The sequence below is a fragment of the Pelecanus crispus genome, chromosome 1, assembly GCF_030463565.1.
Source record: "Pelecanus crispus isolate bPelCri1 chromosome 1, bPelCri1.pri, whole genome shotgun sequence".
Classification (NCBI taxonomy): Eukaryota; Metazoa; Chordata; class Aves; order Pelecaniformes; family Pelecanidae; genus Pelecanus; species Pelecanus crispus.
This window is the reverse complement of record NC_134643.1, coordinates 219,042,533-219,058,384: the sequence shown is the minus strand read 5'-3', so window position 1 is coordinate 219,058,384 and position 15,852 is coordinate 219,042,533. Positions and strand designations below refer to the sequence as shown.

Here is a 15,852-nt window from a genome sequence, read left to right as displayed (position 1 = left end):
GACGAAGGCTGTCCATCATGTTTCCTGAGCATCTTCTGATCTTCAGGGAGGGTAAAAGACAGGCAGAGGTGGGCACACCTTGTGGTCAACCAAGAAAGGCTTGCTCTTTTGAAGTCTCCTACTCTACTTTTGGCTCCATGAGCCAAAACTACTGGGGCAAAATCATCATCATAGAGCCTGCTGTCATCACACCTAGAGGTGGAAAGTCTTCCTCAAGCAAAGGAGTTGAGAGAGAAGTACCAGAGATTATCAGCTAAAAACCTGACTCATACTTGCTGGTTGTTTTGTGCAAAGGCTGGTCCTAGAGTAAAAGCTGATGAGGGACAGACAGAATTGTGGTTTCATCCGTCTGAAGGAGAACTTGATCACTCCAAAGTCATTCATGTCTCTGAGATAGTATTTGAACCTTTGCCTTGTATTTCTGCCGCTTAGTTGGTACCCAAAGATGCTGAGCATGGCATGGTCAGAGCCAGTCAGAGATGAGGAGGAACCCTCTGTGCCCATCCAAACTAATGGGTGAAAAAACACTGAAGAAAAAAAAAAAATTGGTTCAGATGATGATAAACACTGTCAAGTTAACCAAAGTGGATCAGGGAGAGCTAAGAGGTGAATGGAGCAAATGCAAGGAGAGGACATCATGTAGGGGAATAAACTAAAACATACCTGGATAGCTTATTCCCAAAGCATGTGTTTATTGTGGATAAATGCCTTGCCTCATGGATTGTGGTGAACAGGAGAAGCAGGGAGGAGTGTGTCTTTCTCCTCCATCTGTGTTGCTGCTCAACGTGTATAGGCAATGAAAAGCCCATGGCAGGGTGAAACAGAGGACCAAGTCCTGCTGACCACACTATGGGAGTGTTTCTAGTGTCCAAGACACCGGGAGAAGTGGGAAGGATTGGTGCGTGTCTGCCTTTGCAGCAGTGTATGGGGAAGGCAGCCTGTGGCTTCTGCGCCTCCTTTTTTAATGTCTCCATGGGAGCTGGGGCTTGCTGGTATGAGCTTGCATGGGAGAAGGAGGGGTGAAAGCCCTTGTGCTTTTGTTTTGGGTGGATCTCACCAATTTTTTTGTTGAATTGGGAATTAAACATTGAAAAATACCAAGAGCATTTACTGCTCTGTCTTGCTGAAGTAAAGAAAACCAGCTAAGCCTGAAATGTGTCCTGGTGTCCTTTGGGTGCATTCCTGCAGATGGACCACCTCTCCGGGTGGTTGCCGCGCTTTGATTCACCCGTTGGCTCTTCGTTCCTGCCTGCGGTGACCATGTGTGGGGCTGCATGATGGAGTGGAGCTGAGCAGTTACTCAAATGAAATAAAACCCTGCAAAAGTGATCCCCTGTGAGGCTGGTGGGAACAGCCCGGGGGGGGTCATGAGCCATGAGGGCTGGATGGGGTGCAAGCTGTATAAACTACCTCTAGGAAAAATGGCTGTGAAACCCAATTTTCTGCTCTGCTGTCAGCCTCAGGCTCTGCTGTTTCATCTCACGATAGGGCATGTCTCTATGCTGTAGCCAGCCCTATTTGTGATTTAAACAAATGTGGTGAGGGGTGGCTGAGGCATGGACAGGCATTCCGTTCCCTGCCCTTGCTGCAGGGCCTTGTCTCTACCAAAGGGTGGGACAGGCAGCTGCGGCCCTGCTGCCTTCAACCGCTGCAGTGATGCAAGACAGAGCCCTGCGCCTGCAAACACAAGAAAGCAGAAAGGAAAAAAACAAACCCCAAAACCAAAAACAAGCAAACAATGTTGCACGCTGCCTCTTTTTTTTTTTTTTTTTTTTTTTTTTTTTGAGAGGCATATAATTCCAAGTGTGATGTATTGCTGAGATGCACATTCCCTGGCTGTGGCAAGCGGGGCAGAGGTTGAGACACATCTTCCCTGGGGAGAGGGAGGGTTGCGTGAGCCTGAGTCAGCAGCAAAGGTCACTTGGCTGAAAGGCCTGGCTTGCAGAAGGAGATTTCATAACGGTAACTGATGCAATGTTTCTGTGTTCAGCACTGATGCCGTGGTAGGTTAGTGCATGTGCACATCGGAGGGAGAAACGCCAAATTTGGTGAGCAGGGGAATGACAGGGCAGCGATGGTCAACCTCACCTGCCCATTCCACCTCCAAAATTACTTTTCTCTCTTCCTTGCTGCTCAGTCCCTTGCTTTTTCCCCTCCTGTGCCCCCACTTTTTGTCTCTCTTCAGTTCTGGCATTTAATCTCATCGTTGCGTTGTTTGTTTTATTGCATTGGCTCATCTTCTAGTTCCCATTTGGGGTTGTTATCACATATGATTAGTCTTGGAGCCTAATGAAGGGGTTCAGACATAACTCTAGGGTATGTCTGAGCCATTTAGTGTTTCTGAGCTCAAAGATCTGCAGAGGAAGTTTATTTTTAAGCTTCCTGAGAAGATAAATTTGAACATTGGATTGTTTAGGGTACAAGTAATAGAACTGAAATCTCGGGGGGGGGTGGGGGGGGGGGGTGGGCGGCGGCAAAACAGTGGCCTCTGTGATTTGAAGCATCCCAGTGATAATTATCCAGTGCTGAGTAAGTCTTGCTAGTCTTGAAATCGGTTTTAGTGGATGATCATGTTTTTCTTCACGTTGGCTGGTGTGAAAGCTTGAAAAGGTTTATTAACATTTAGCCTTCATTGTAAGCACACTGTCAACATGTTCTTAATACTCTTGTTATCCAGTCCCACTCTGGGAAAGCCAGGCATGGAGATACAAAATGATTACACAAAATAAAACCCCCAGAAAATAAAAAAGGGCATTTTTTTGAGGCTGGTCTTTAAGGTCCCACTCTTGCACTGTATTAAGAGATAGGAGGGAGCTGCAAGGTCTTGCGTGTCAGAGCAAGGCGAGGTTAGAGCATCCTCAGGACAGCTCCAGCTGCTGCTGTTCAGCGGCATTTTTGCAGGGCACCGTAGCTCCAGCTCAGCAAAGCAACTGGGCAAGTGCCATGCTGTGTCACTGGCCCAGGCGAAGTGACATGTCTGTGTAGTGACTCAGCCGTGTCCCTGCTAGCCATCTGCTGATGTGATACAGATCATTAGTCACTAACTGGTGTGGCCACACTTTTTTTAGGCTGCTGGAAAGGCCAAGGATCACATAGACATGAAGCAGCTGAGTCAGTCTTCCACCTCTTTTGCCTTCAGGTCCACCAGGCTCTTGGTGGTGCTTGAAGCTGTTTCGGTGTGCCCTGTCAGGCAGACTCAGACTGTCTCAGTTTTATCTTGTACCCTCTGGCTGTTTGACTATACACCTACCACAGCTGTACGGTGGGACTGGGGTTTGTAGCTGGGACATTCTGGTGTGTGGCAATGCACCCTCCCAAGGAAGGACCATTGGAGACAGCAGGAAAGGGCACTCTGGGCTGAGTGTGAGGAGCTTGCTTCACCCATGCTGCATTTGCTCCCTTTGTCAGCTCTGTAAAAACCCTCTAAGCAATCTAGGGCTTTACTGAGGATAACGATTTCCTAACACTTTTTTATGTTTTTTTCCCCCCTCACCCATCTCCTGTGCTTCCTGTTTCTGGCTCTATCTCCTCATCCAGTGCCTAACCTATAGGTACTGGTGGGTTAGGTGTTGATGCTCAGCTATCACCTTACCTGGTATCTCAACTGATGGCTCGTACATCTGTCTCTTTGCTGATGTCTCTTATGCTGTTACCCTAGACCAGCCTTGAGGACAGGTCTTTGGTGCCATGTGTAATACCTGGATCCTCCTGGACACAGCTGGGTTTGGACACTGCCCTTCTGCTCCCTTGTCTGTGGGTTTTTCTGTCTGCCTAAAATCTTCAACTGAATCTCTTCTGCTTGTTGTTGCTTTTGTTGACATTACAGACCTTTTCTCTGGTCATGGTGTCAGCAGCACCCTTGGGTGCACTGGAGATGGAGGTGTGGATACTCATCCCTCATGCCTTGCTCAGCTGCAGCGAACTACATTTATCTGTTCAGTCCTCCCTGTATTTTGGGTGGCCTAAGGAAGCCCTGTAGGTCTTCCCCATGTAGGCAACCCTGCCCATCTCCTGTGACATTGCTGAAACATCAGTCTCTGCATCCTGACAAGGAGGTTGGACTTGGTGGGAGGGATGTGTGCTGGGTCCCCCCCGGCTCCTCTGTGTTCACTTCCCATTTGAGCTTTATGCCAAGCAAGCTATCCTCACAAAACTAAAGAAAATAGTCTTAGTAGGAATACTTCTAATAGCATCTATTATTTCTTCTTTTTTAAAATCCCCTCTTAATATATTAAAGCCAAACTGTTACCTGATAGAGTTTTCGATTCTTGGAGAAGTAAGGAGGGGGGTCAGCAGAATGGCTACCTTGGACTTCCCGAGGGCAGACTTTGGCCTGTTTAGGAGCCAAAGTCAGCAGAGTCCTTTGGGAGGCAGTCCTGAAGGGCAAAGGAGTACAGGAAGGCTGCACATCCTTCAGGAAGGAAATCCTAAAGGTGCAGGACCAGGTTGTCCTTATGTGTTGAAAGATGAGCCGGCAGGGAAGACCACCAGCCTGGCTGAACAGGGAGCTTTGGCTGGAACTCAGGAAAAAAAAAAAAAGGAGAGTTTATGATCCTTGGAAGAAGGGGCAGGCAACTCAGTAAGACTACAAGGATGTTGTGAGGTTATGCAGGGAAAAAATTAGAAGGGCCAAAGCCCAGCTAGAACTTAAGTAGGCTACTACCATGAAAGGCAATAAAAATGTTTCTATAAATACATTAGCAACAAAAGGAGAGCTAAGGAGAATCTCCATCCGTTATTGGATGTGGGGGGAACATAGTGACAAAGGATGGGGTACTTAATGCCTTCTTTGCCCCAGTCTTTAATAGTAAGACCAGTTGTTCTCGGGGTACCCAGCCCCCTGAGCTGGAAGACAGGGACAGGGAGCAGAATGAAGCCCCCATAATCCAAGGCGAAATGGTTAGCAACCTACTACACCACTTAGACACACACAAGTCTATGGGGCTGGATGGGATCCATCCAAGGGCGCTGAAGGAGCTGGCAGCAGTGCTCACCAAGCCACTTTCCATCATTTAGCAGCGGTCCCAGTTGACTGTAGGTTAGCAAATGTGACACCCATCTACAAGAAGGACAGGAAGGAGGATCCAGGGAACTACAGGCCTGTCAGTCTGACCTCAGTGCTGGGAAGGTTATGAATGCCATCACACAGCACGTACAGGACAACCAGGTGATCAGGCCCAGCCAGCATGGGTTTATGAAAGGCAGGTCCTGCTTGACCAACCTGATCTCCTTCTATGACAAGGTGACCCGCTTAGTGGATGAGGGAAAGGCTGTGGATGATGCATACCTAGACTTTAGTAAAGCCTTTGACATCATTGTTCACAGCATTCTCCTGGAGAAACTGGCTGCTCATGGCTTGGACGGGCGCATTCTTCACTGGGTAAAAAAACTGGCTGGATGGCGGGGCCCAAAGAGTTGTGGTGAATGGAGTTAAATCCAGTTGGTGGCCAGTCACAAGCGGTGTTCCACAGGGCTCAGTACTGGGGCCAGTTCTGTTTAATATCTTTATCAATGATCTGGATGAGGGGGTTGAGTGCACCCTCAGTAAGTTTGCAGGTGATGCCAAGTTGGGTGGGAGTGTCGATCTGCTGGAGGGTAGGAAGGCTCTACAGAGGGATCTGGACAGGCTGGATCGATGGGCTGAGGCCAACTGTGTAAGGTTCAACAAGGCTTGTGCTGCTGCCTTTATTTTTAAATTATTTTAAGGTCCCTGTCTGTTCTGCCCGCATGTGCCCCACAGCTCTGCTCTGTGCATACACAGCACCTGCCTGGAGGAGCTCCTGGGGGGTTTCTTGGTATTGCCCTAACAGAAATAAATTATGCGTTCCCCTCTGACAAGGTGGCAAAGTGCATGCTGTCCTTTGGGGCCGACAGTTAAAAGCAAAATAAATATTTGGGGAAATCTTAAGAAATGGTGGCTCAGGTTTGTGGAGCCTTGCTCCGAAAGCTGAAAACCAGCGTGTCTAATTCATGGGCAGCCAGGTGAGATGGCCTGAAAGCCAAAACGTGGCCGAGGTTTCTCAGCAGCTGACGTTGGACTACGTGGATGCCCTGGCTCGGAGCGGGAAGGGCTCTTCTCCCTTATCTGGGAAGCCATGTACACGCCAGGAGACCTTTGTTCTGAGTATTTGGAGGAATAAAGTTCAGCAGGAATAAAAGGGCATTTCCCTACTGCCTTGGTTCACGTCATGTTGTGCACTCTCTCTCTCTTGCAGCTGCGTAAATGAGTATGGAAGATTATGATTTCCTCTTCAAAATTGTTTTAATTGGCAACGCCGGTGTGGGGAAGACCTGCTTAGTCCGTCGCTTCACTCAGGTAAGGTTGGCCACCTCTCTGACGTGGGACGTCAGGGTGGGAACAGCACTGGGATGGGAGCACAGAGCCCATGGCTGTGCACCGAGGGCTTTGCTGGCATTGCAGCTCTGAAGTAATTTGTTGTCTGCACTCTTGGTACATGCATCACCTATAGCGACATACTGGCACAAGCAGCACATCTGTATGTGAGGCTGTACTTAGCCCTCGTGGGGATCTTGCATTGGAGAGAGCTCATCCCTCTCTGAAAGCCACTGGGAAAACTCCTGATTTGAAGAGGTGTTCTAGACTGGTTATAAGTACCAGCACATCTGCTGGTGTGCTCCCATGCGCCTTCTCCTGCCACTGCACAAAGCTCTCCCCGTTATTTGTCATTAGTAGATAATTAAATAATCTGGGTCCTGGACTGTCAGACCAGTGTCTTTTGTTAAACACCAGACCTTTTTTTGTGGCAGAAGAACAGGGAAAGGACCAGGCTTCTGTGATCTGGGGCAAGAGAAGGTTTTGCATGATGCACTATAAAACATAAGTTGTGAGGTTTTTGTTGCACTCTCCACTAGGAATTGTCAGCAATTTCCCCCCTCACTGTTAATTTTACTTTTAAAGCCATGGTGATTTTAAACACTCTCCAACCGCATGTGGCAGCCAATGGCAATAAAGCTAGTTGACCCCAAAGGGTTAACAGCAAAAATCTGTGGGCACTTCTGGTGTTTATGCTTTGGCAGCACAGCTGCTACAGGGGATGGATGGTCCCCAAAATCAACATGACTTTGTAGGCCTGGAGGCCAGAAATTAAAAAGGTCTGTGGGCTTTTTTCTGTTGGTTTGTTTTTGTTGGGTTTCGATTTGGTTTCTTTTTTTTTTTTCCTGTTGCTCCTTTCTGATGGTGCTGCAGTCAAACACCAGCAGCATCGTGCTGGCCCTTGCTGTTGCTGTGGTACTGACAGTGGCTGCTCCATGCTTCTCTGCCAAAATGCTGTGCAGGGATGTGACCCCAGTGCTGGGAGCTGCCAGAAATACCTTTCTATGCCATGGCATGTGGTGGAGGGGAGAGGGAGGGTGTGAGGTTGCAGGAGCAAAGGCATCTCATACAGCGCAGGTGCTCCCACCTCTTTCAAGATGTTGGGAAGTGGGACAGGGGGTCTCCATCTACCCTTCCTCTGCCTCTTCCAACTGCACAGAAGCAGAAGGGCTTTTCCCCTCTCTTTTTCCCTGTATGCATCCTCCTTTTCTTCTCCTGTTTTCCCAGCTCTCAAGTCAAAGACTTGCTACACGACTAGGGGTGTGTAAGCTGCAAAAACACTGTGGGATTGAATTATGGTAACCTTTATACTGGGGAAATGTCACATTTTCCTCTCTAAATGTGATGGAAATAAGTGTCTGGGGAAGGGATCAAGGGAGAAATAGTTTTGGGGATGGAAAAGGGTGAGCATTGGCACCCAGAGAGAGCTATAGAAATTTACTTAACGAAACTGTTTTCTTTCAGGGGCTTTTCCCACCTGGTCAAGGAGCCACGATTGGGGTTGACTTTATGATTAAAACTGTGGAGATAAACGGTGAAAAAGTAAAGGTAGGAGCCTGATGTTTTTCAGTGTAAACTCATGTGGCAGTACCATAGCTGAGGTTTCTCACTGCTGGAAGGCACATGGGGAACTGCAGGGCTGTCTGGCATGGCTTAGGCAGTGCTGGGTCTAACGATCTTTGTGCCCCTCTCCACAATTAATATCAGGATCGTAACAGTGAACCTACTCTAAGGGAGAAAATAAAAAGGGGAAGATCTTGCAAAACTCTGTCCTTGCTTAGGAGGCACTGAGGTCATGCCTGTCTGGGGTTGAGGAGGGGCAAAGAAGCACTTTAGTGCAGCCTCTGCTTACGGCATTTCTGGTAAACCGAAATCTGTTGCTGGGATGTGCTTGGTGAAGGTCGTCTCCTGTGAGGTCTTGAGATGGCCGGTGGAGGAGAGCAGGCTTCTGGACTTGTGCGGTTCTGCACAACAAAGGCTCATCTTCCACTTCTGCCGAGTTGTGGATTTGGGAGGAGTTGAGATGGTCACAATACTGACGCTTTGGTCAACAGGTTGAAGTGAGAAGGGCAATGTCCACATTATTAACCCTTTCACCCTCAAAAATAGGGTAGTTGCAACCAAACTGCTGCTGGGAAGCTGTCCTTGTCCTGTGCTAACTCCCAAACTGAGCCTGAGCATCACTTGGCAGAGAGCTACTTTGCTTGGGTCAAAACACACCAGGGACCAATCTCATGCTTTAATGGGATTCATGGTTGGGTTCCAGCACCCAGAGATGTTGGCTGGCACTGCTTTGTTCATCAGTAGAGATTTTGCTAGAGCTGCTGTGGTGCTCAAGAGATGAGAGAAGAGTACGGTTATCTGAGCCTCTAATGTCAAGATGTCTAGGGTCCCTGAGCTGCTCCTGGAATTGCTCTGCCTACATTAAATCCGTGTGCATCAAAGTGAAAAACAGGGTTTTTCCTCCTTGCTGCCTTCATCAAATCTAGTAGTGAGCAAATGGGAGAGCGGCAGCAGTGTGACAGTGGTTGGATGTGATGCTGAGACCCGCTTTTAAGCTTGTGCTGGGATGGAAACAGTGGACTCGTGCACATTTTCAACCCTGAATTTTTTCACCTGTATTTCAGTGCAGAGGTTTTTTGAGAAGGAAATCAGGTGGTGTGTTCTTAAGTTTAGGACAAATTTTAAAAGCTGTGATCATGTCAGCAGGCTGCCACCCTGCTGTGTGAGAAGCTGTACAAACCTATGGCAAGTGGTGGTCCTTGACCAGAAGACTTTCCAGCCTAAGCAGGTGAAGGACAAGAGGTGTAAATGTCTTCCCCTGATAAAGACCAAGTTAACATTCAGCACATTGCTGTGCAAGTGAGACAGAGCAGCAGGCAGGAAAGCAATGAGGATCAAGTGTAGCCCCTCTGGTGTCAGTGCTTAGTTTGGTGGTTGCGATGCTCATTAGCAGGCGTGTGGTGTAGTGGGGTTGGCCAGGACACGGCTGCTGTTTGTCCAGGCTCCTCAGACAGCAGAGATGCTTCTTACTGTCAAAACCAGCTCCAGTGGAGCAGCTCAGAGGATCTAAGCTGGTAAATGGCTTAGGTACTGCACTGAAGGTGGAGTTCATTTTTTCCCTTATATACCTGGCTTAAACCAGCTGTCTCAAGATTGTCCTGGTCAATGGATAGAGAAAAGCAATCTCGAGGAAGATGAATCCCATCCACTTCAGACACCTCTCCTTTCCAAGCATCTGTTTCCCTGTCAAGTACAGATGGAGCCTTAAGAACATTGCTTATATCTGAGGCCTGGTTTTTAGACAGGTGAACTCACCCTCGGGATTTGTCTGCACTTGACTTGTTGCTCCCATGATGTAATTCTGTTTTAAGACTAGCCAACTCCTTAGGAGAAAGTTGGGAGCAGTCGCGCCAACACGGGCTATCTCAGGGACAAGGATGGTTCAGGGAAGCACTGCAAGCTAAATGCAAACTTGTCCGCTTGGTAAGCCCCTGCTGCCCCACAGATGTTTGATGAATGCACAAGTGTCCACCCAAGCAACTCTCTTTTTTTAATCACCTTGGGGCTGGCTGGTGTTTCACAGACCCTTAGCAAGGGGTAACTGGTATACCAGCTATATTTCACATAGCAAATAATGAGTTGTTAAATCAAAGTCCCTCTCCTGACTCCACCAGTGGAGTAAATTGGAGTGGCCACTGGAGCTCAGCAACAGTGACCAAGCTTGGGAGGAAGCTTAGCATGATACATTTGGGCATTTGAATGAGCCTTCTGGAGTCTGAAAGGCAAATGGATTTCTTTCAGGGAGTGATCTTGTAGCTGAAACTTTTTGAGTAAGCAGTGCTAGTGAGAATAAACATTTAATGAGCGGGGAAAAGCAGGAATGACTCAGCGCAGAGCAATAAAAATGACATCTCAGTCAAACGAGGCGCTTCTGTGACTGCTAGCTCATTTCACAGTGCCCGAGCCGTGACTCCGCTTCTGTGCCAGGCAGCATCTCCTGCACGTCTGCTGGGATCCAGGATGAGAGAGCAGAGCTGTTTACTGAAAAGGTTTTCAGACTTGAAAATAAATGATAGATTTCTGGGGAAAAATACTTTCCAGCTTTCAAAATTGCATTTGAAAGTCAGTGGAGAGGGACTTGCTAGCATGAAAGCTGTGTGCAAGCCATATCAGATATGAGCGGCTACTAAAGCTCACTGACAGATGAGCTGAGACAGCACTGTGCAGTTGAGGGGGCTTTGGATTTGCCTGGCCTTTTCTAATAAAACCAAAAATATGTACAACACTTGTACTAAGAGGCTACACAAATTCCAGCCAAGTAGGCAGCAGTTATCATGCTGGTCAAAGCTAAGCATCCTCAGTGCTGCAGAGGGCTATGCTATATGGACCTGTGATCTTACTGTATTTGGTGGGAAATGTTCATGTGCATAAAGCTAAACATATGTGCAAATATTGGGAGAGCGGGAAGCATCATCTGGCTCCAAGAAAATCAACATCTAGGTTTTTTGCAGGCTGAGTCCAGGCACTATCCTTTGGTTCGTCTGAAAAAATGGTACAAGTAAAATGGTTGCTGTAAAATATTTTATTTGGCAGAAATAAGTGGGGTAAAGTGTGAGATGTACATTTTGTGTGCAGGAAGAGTTTATCAGTGGCTGTAAGGTCGGGGGCTCTTCCCTGCCTTCTGCACCCGGCTCACAGGTAGACTCACGGCTGCAGCCAGTAAGAAACCCTCTCCCCCAGGGCAATCCCTTTTGCTCAATGTCTGTTATATTCAATTAGTGGAAGAACATAGTCACATCAAGTTTTTATCAGCTTGGAGATCATCTCAATAAATGCAAAACATATATAAGCTGGAGTTAACCAGTAGACCAATCAGTAAATGTTTTTCCTGGGAAATAGCTGAGCAACAACAAAATTATCTGTATTTTTCCATCTGCCAGAGTTTCGAGGCTGGTTTGTTTTAACAGGGACTCGTTTGTTGTCTGAATTTCATGTGCAAGTAATTTCACTTATGGTTTTGTGTGTCACTTAACTGCATGTGCCAGTTTCAGCTGTTTAAATACAACTATGCCAAGAGATTAAGCACAAAGGTGCCCAGGAGCTGTGAGCCAGCCATAAATTACTTTCTCTGCAAAAAATGTACTTTTTCAAAATCATACCCCGCGTCTGAAAGCTCCTACTGGGAGCTCTCATTTCAAACTAACACATTTATGATGAGTAGCTGGCATAGTTTGACTTTGGAACTGGGCAAGAATAAGGTTTTCTCTGCTGTGGGCTGCTGAATATATGGAAAAAATCTCAAATACTTTACCTTTTTCTTCCCAAAGTACACAGGATTCTGGCTGGAAATCACCTTTCCACATACTTAATTCCAGGGAGGGGTGCTTTAAAAAAATAAAAGCTGAAGCAGAGAAGTACTCTTTTATGTTGAACTGTTTTAATTTTGGATGTTTGTTTCTTTGACTGCCTTTTTGAAGAGTTGAGGTTTTGATGACCCACCAAAAACTATCAGATGGTCAAATTATAAAAACAGTATGAGTTTAGTTTGTACTGGGAAATGTATGTTGTCTTCCTGGACCAGAGGGTTTGGCAAACACTCATGACCTCTTTGATATAGTTAAGGACATGTCAACCAGTTCTACATGTTGGGAAGGCAGGCAGTGAGCAACTGGGTGAGATGGCTGAAGTTGTAGAGAGGAAACATGTTAAGAGTCCTTGGATCAACCTTGAGCTGAGCTACTTGTTCAATCCTGTGGTTTCCACCCATCAGTGCATCATCTCAGGATAACTATAATTAGCTTTGGGAGCTAGAGGAGAGGCTTTCTTATTTCTTCTTGGGATGAATGCTGCTGTTGGTTGGACTTCAGGGGCAGGAAAAGTGATTTTCTCCCTCCAGTGCCTCTGTTGTACCTCCAGGCCAGCAGCTCTGTCCACAGCAGAGGGATATGCTAGAAGTCACATGAAAGCCCGTAGACCTGTGGCTTCCAGGGGCTGTTGGCTGCAGTGCCAGCTGACTTTGTGCCTTGCATTTCAATCCACAAGTGCAGGAATGGAAACAAAAAATGCTGGGGGAGGGAAAACCAAAGGGGAGAAGAGCTAAGTGCTTTCACAGCATTGGTTTTACCCTGAAGGGTTTTTTTTTTTAGGTAAAAATAGTGCTGTTATTCAATAAAAAAAGTTAAATCACTTTTTTTTTCCCCTTTTTACCACCCTTCCTTGTTATGCCAAAAGCTGCAGATCTGGGACACAGCAGGACAAGAGCGATTCCGGTCCATCACGCAGAGTTACTATCGCAGCGCTAACGCGTTAATCTTGACCTACGACATCACCTGCGAAGAATCCTTCCGGTGTCTCCCCGAGTGGCTGCGAGAAATCGAGCAGTATGCCAGCAATAAGGTCATAACCGTGCTAGTGGGTAAGCGACGATCGTCCCTAGTGGGGTGGTGATGCGATGAGGGGGCGAGCTGTGCGTGTCAGGGGTTTGGTTGGCAGATGGAGGTGTTAGCAGGAGCAAAGTGGCATCTGTGTGAACTGGTGGTGCAGGATGCTCGAACTGGTGCAGCAGATCTTGTTGCCAACCAGTTGTAATTGCAGGTGGGCACAGGGTACAGCCGGTGCCTTAAATCCACTGCTTGGACTAGTCCTTCTGCAAATAACCCCAAGATGCTGATAGTGGTGTTCAGGACACCACAGCCTCTTCCTGAAGTGTGGCCCTGTCTCAGGTCTAAGGCTATTGCATGCAGAGTTGGACACTTCCAACCAGTTGGTCCCATATGGGACTGAAGTGTTGATGGTGCAGCTCCCAACTCAGTTAAGAATAGAGCAGTTTCCCTCATGACTCCCAGCTTGGATTCCTACAAATGTATAAGGATCTGCACAAGCTAGGTTGCCTGTGGGTTGCTGTACCCCATAGCTGTGGGACAACTGGAGTCTTGGATCAGGTAGGTCAGGATCTGGGAACCACATCAGGATGTGATGGTTGTGTGGATTGTAGTGTTCATAGGTGGGGCAGAGCTGGAAAACTGGGTGTTTTGCTGTGGATTTTAGGGAAACTAAAAATAAATAACTGAATGTTATGTTAATCTGTAGAGCTTCAACTCAAGCTAAAGCAGACCTCAGGCCATTCTGTCCGCTACAAGCAAGGTGAAGGTTATTCTGCCTACCCATGCTTTTCCATGCCCTGCTTTCAGCATCTGATAGTTAGGACTTGGCTTTTAAAGGCCCAAGGATATACAAAGAATAATGGAAAAATAACTTGGGGAAAGCCAAAAAGTTTCATACTGCAGTGTCATTATCTCTTTTAGTAGTTTGTTGTTTAAAAGAAAAATCTAGAGGATTGTAAAATGTGTTTAAGGTGGCTTTAAAAATCTTTTGAGTTTTACATGCCCCAGTGGTATTGCAAGTGAGCGTTGGGATTTAAGGAGCTTCCATACAAGGAAATTATACTCCACGCAAAGGATATTGCATGTGTACAAATGGTGCAGAAATAATTAATGACTAACAAATGTATATGTGAATTTCTAGGGAACATTAAGTTAATTATCAGCATCTACAGCACAAAATATAGATGATAACAGCCATAACACACACTTTGAAGGCAGTGACACCCATAAACCGCTTGTGTTGAGTGATAATTTGTTTAGAAAGGTAACTTCAGTGCATGCTACAGGTCCAAGAAACTGCTTTATCGAGAGAGAAAGGGCATCTCAAATAAGAGGAGGGCAATGAGAGGTGGCTTTCCAGTGGAAGTGCAGTCTTCCTCCTGCTAGCTGTGGGGTTTTCCTCCCACGAAACTGCTGGTAGAAGCAAGGCCAGGAGATGTTTCCTCATGAACCTGCTGAGTCCATAGACGCAGCCCCCTGCTATCGCAGGTCCTGGTCTGTTATCTTCTTTGTAAGATTAATTTATGGCAAAAACATCATGTTTGAAGTGAAGTGGCCAGTAATAGGGTATAATCATATCCGACACTTGCTTGAGGCATTAATCAACTCTCCGCTAAACCGAGCTCTCCAAAGGAAGGGGCTGTTTTCTTGCCTCACCTTGCTCTGCGAGTGCCCCCCAAGCCTGTTGAGCCTCAACAACCAAATCCTTCATAGGAATATTGAAACAGGAAAGCAGCCTTCCGTGCCAGGCTCCTTTTAAAGCTTGTAATCACATGAGAAATACCACATATAGTGTCTCATATGCTATAATTGACATTTTAAGTGCTCCTCAGAGCAAGAACAGGAGAATTTTCAATAGATATTAAAATGAAAATCCTTTAATGTCGGTTGATAGCAGCAAACAGATGCACTGGTGCTAAATTAAAGCTAACTGACTTGGATGTTCACAGGGCATATTCCATTAAATGAGCTAATATTAAATGAACTTGGTCATGTGTATCAGGGAATCCATTATTTGTAGGGCAGAGCAAGCACTAAGAGTTTCACATCAAAACCACTGTCCATACATACATACTACACCAAACTCTTCTTTATCCCTTATCATAGAATCATAGAATGGTTTGGGTTGGAAGGGACCTTTAGAGGTCATCTAGCCCAACCCCCCTGCAGGGAGCAGGGACAGCTTTAACCAGATCAGGTTGCTCAGAGCCCCGTCCAACCTGACCTTGAATGTTGCCAGGGATGGGGCCTCTACCACCTCTCTGGGCAACCTCTTCCAGTGCTTCACCTCCCTCATTGTAAAAAACTTCTGTTTCACTTGTTTTGGAAGTCAAATTGATTCCTTTTTTAAAATCTTTTATCAATGCAGGTAATAAAATTGATTTAGCTGATAAGAGGGAAGTCTCCCAGCAAAGAGCTGCAGAGTTTTCCGAAGCACAGGACATGTACTATCTGGAAACCTCAGCAAAAGAATCGGATAATGTGGAAAAACTCTTCCTGGACTTGGCCTGCCGGTTGATCAGCGAGGCACGACAGAACACTCTTGTGAACAATGTCTCATCCCCCTTACCAGGAGAGGGGAAAAGTATCAGCTACTTGACTTGCTGTAATTTTAATTAAAGAGCTGGTATGTGATTTCCCCTTCTGCCATGGGCCAAGAGGATATTTTTCTTTTTTTCTGGGATTCATCTCCTTGAAGGGAATTCCTACCACTTTGACCCATCTGACTTATCCTGAGTCAGGTTGCAGACCTGGAAGCGTGGCAGGCTGATGGCTCCAGCTGCATGGCAACGTAGCAGAATATAACACGGTTTAAATTTGATTTTTCTTACAGTGTCTGGAGCGGGTTAGGAAAAGGCGAGTTGCACAAATGCTTCATGTACTGAAGAACACGAGCTATTGCGTTTCCTTCTATGGGAGGCTAGAGCAGCCTCTCTTGAAGAAGATATTGAAGAGGTCAAAATCTCTCTTACAGAACAATGTGTTTGGTCCTTTTTAAAATTAAAAAAAATACGAAAAAACCCAACAATGAATACTGATCCTGGACTACACTGGCAAGCTTCCGGGCTGCCAGTGAGTAAGCTCTTAAGACATGTATATAGCGTCTGCTCACACGTCTTCATGGAGGACTCT

The 15,852-nt window shown here is 46.6% G+C and overlaps 1 protein-coding gene across 1 annotated transcript in view; it reads left to right on the top strand.

Annotated features, from left to right (window-relative positions):
* RAB30 (RAB30, member RAS oncogene family) overlaps positions 1–15,339 on the top strand; it is a 46,384-nt gene extending 31,045 nt beyond the window's left edge. The window contains exons 2-5 of the mRNA XM_075727734.1: positions 6,216–6,316; positions 7,799–7,882; positions 12,569–12,752; positions 15,089–15,339. Coding sequence (XP_075583849.1) covers positions 6,224–6,316; positions 7,799–7,882; positions 12,569–12,752; positions 15,089–15,339 — 612 coding nt within the window. The 5' untranslated portion in view covers positions 6,216–6,223. The remainder of the gene's footprint in view (positions 1–6,215; positions 6,317–7,798; positions 7,883–12,568; positions 12,753–15,088) is intronic.
* The last annotated feature ends 513 nt before the right edge of the window (positions 15,340–15,852 follow it).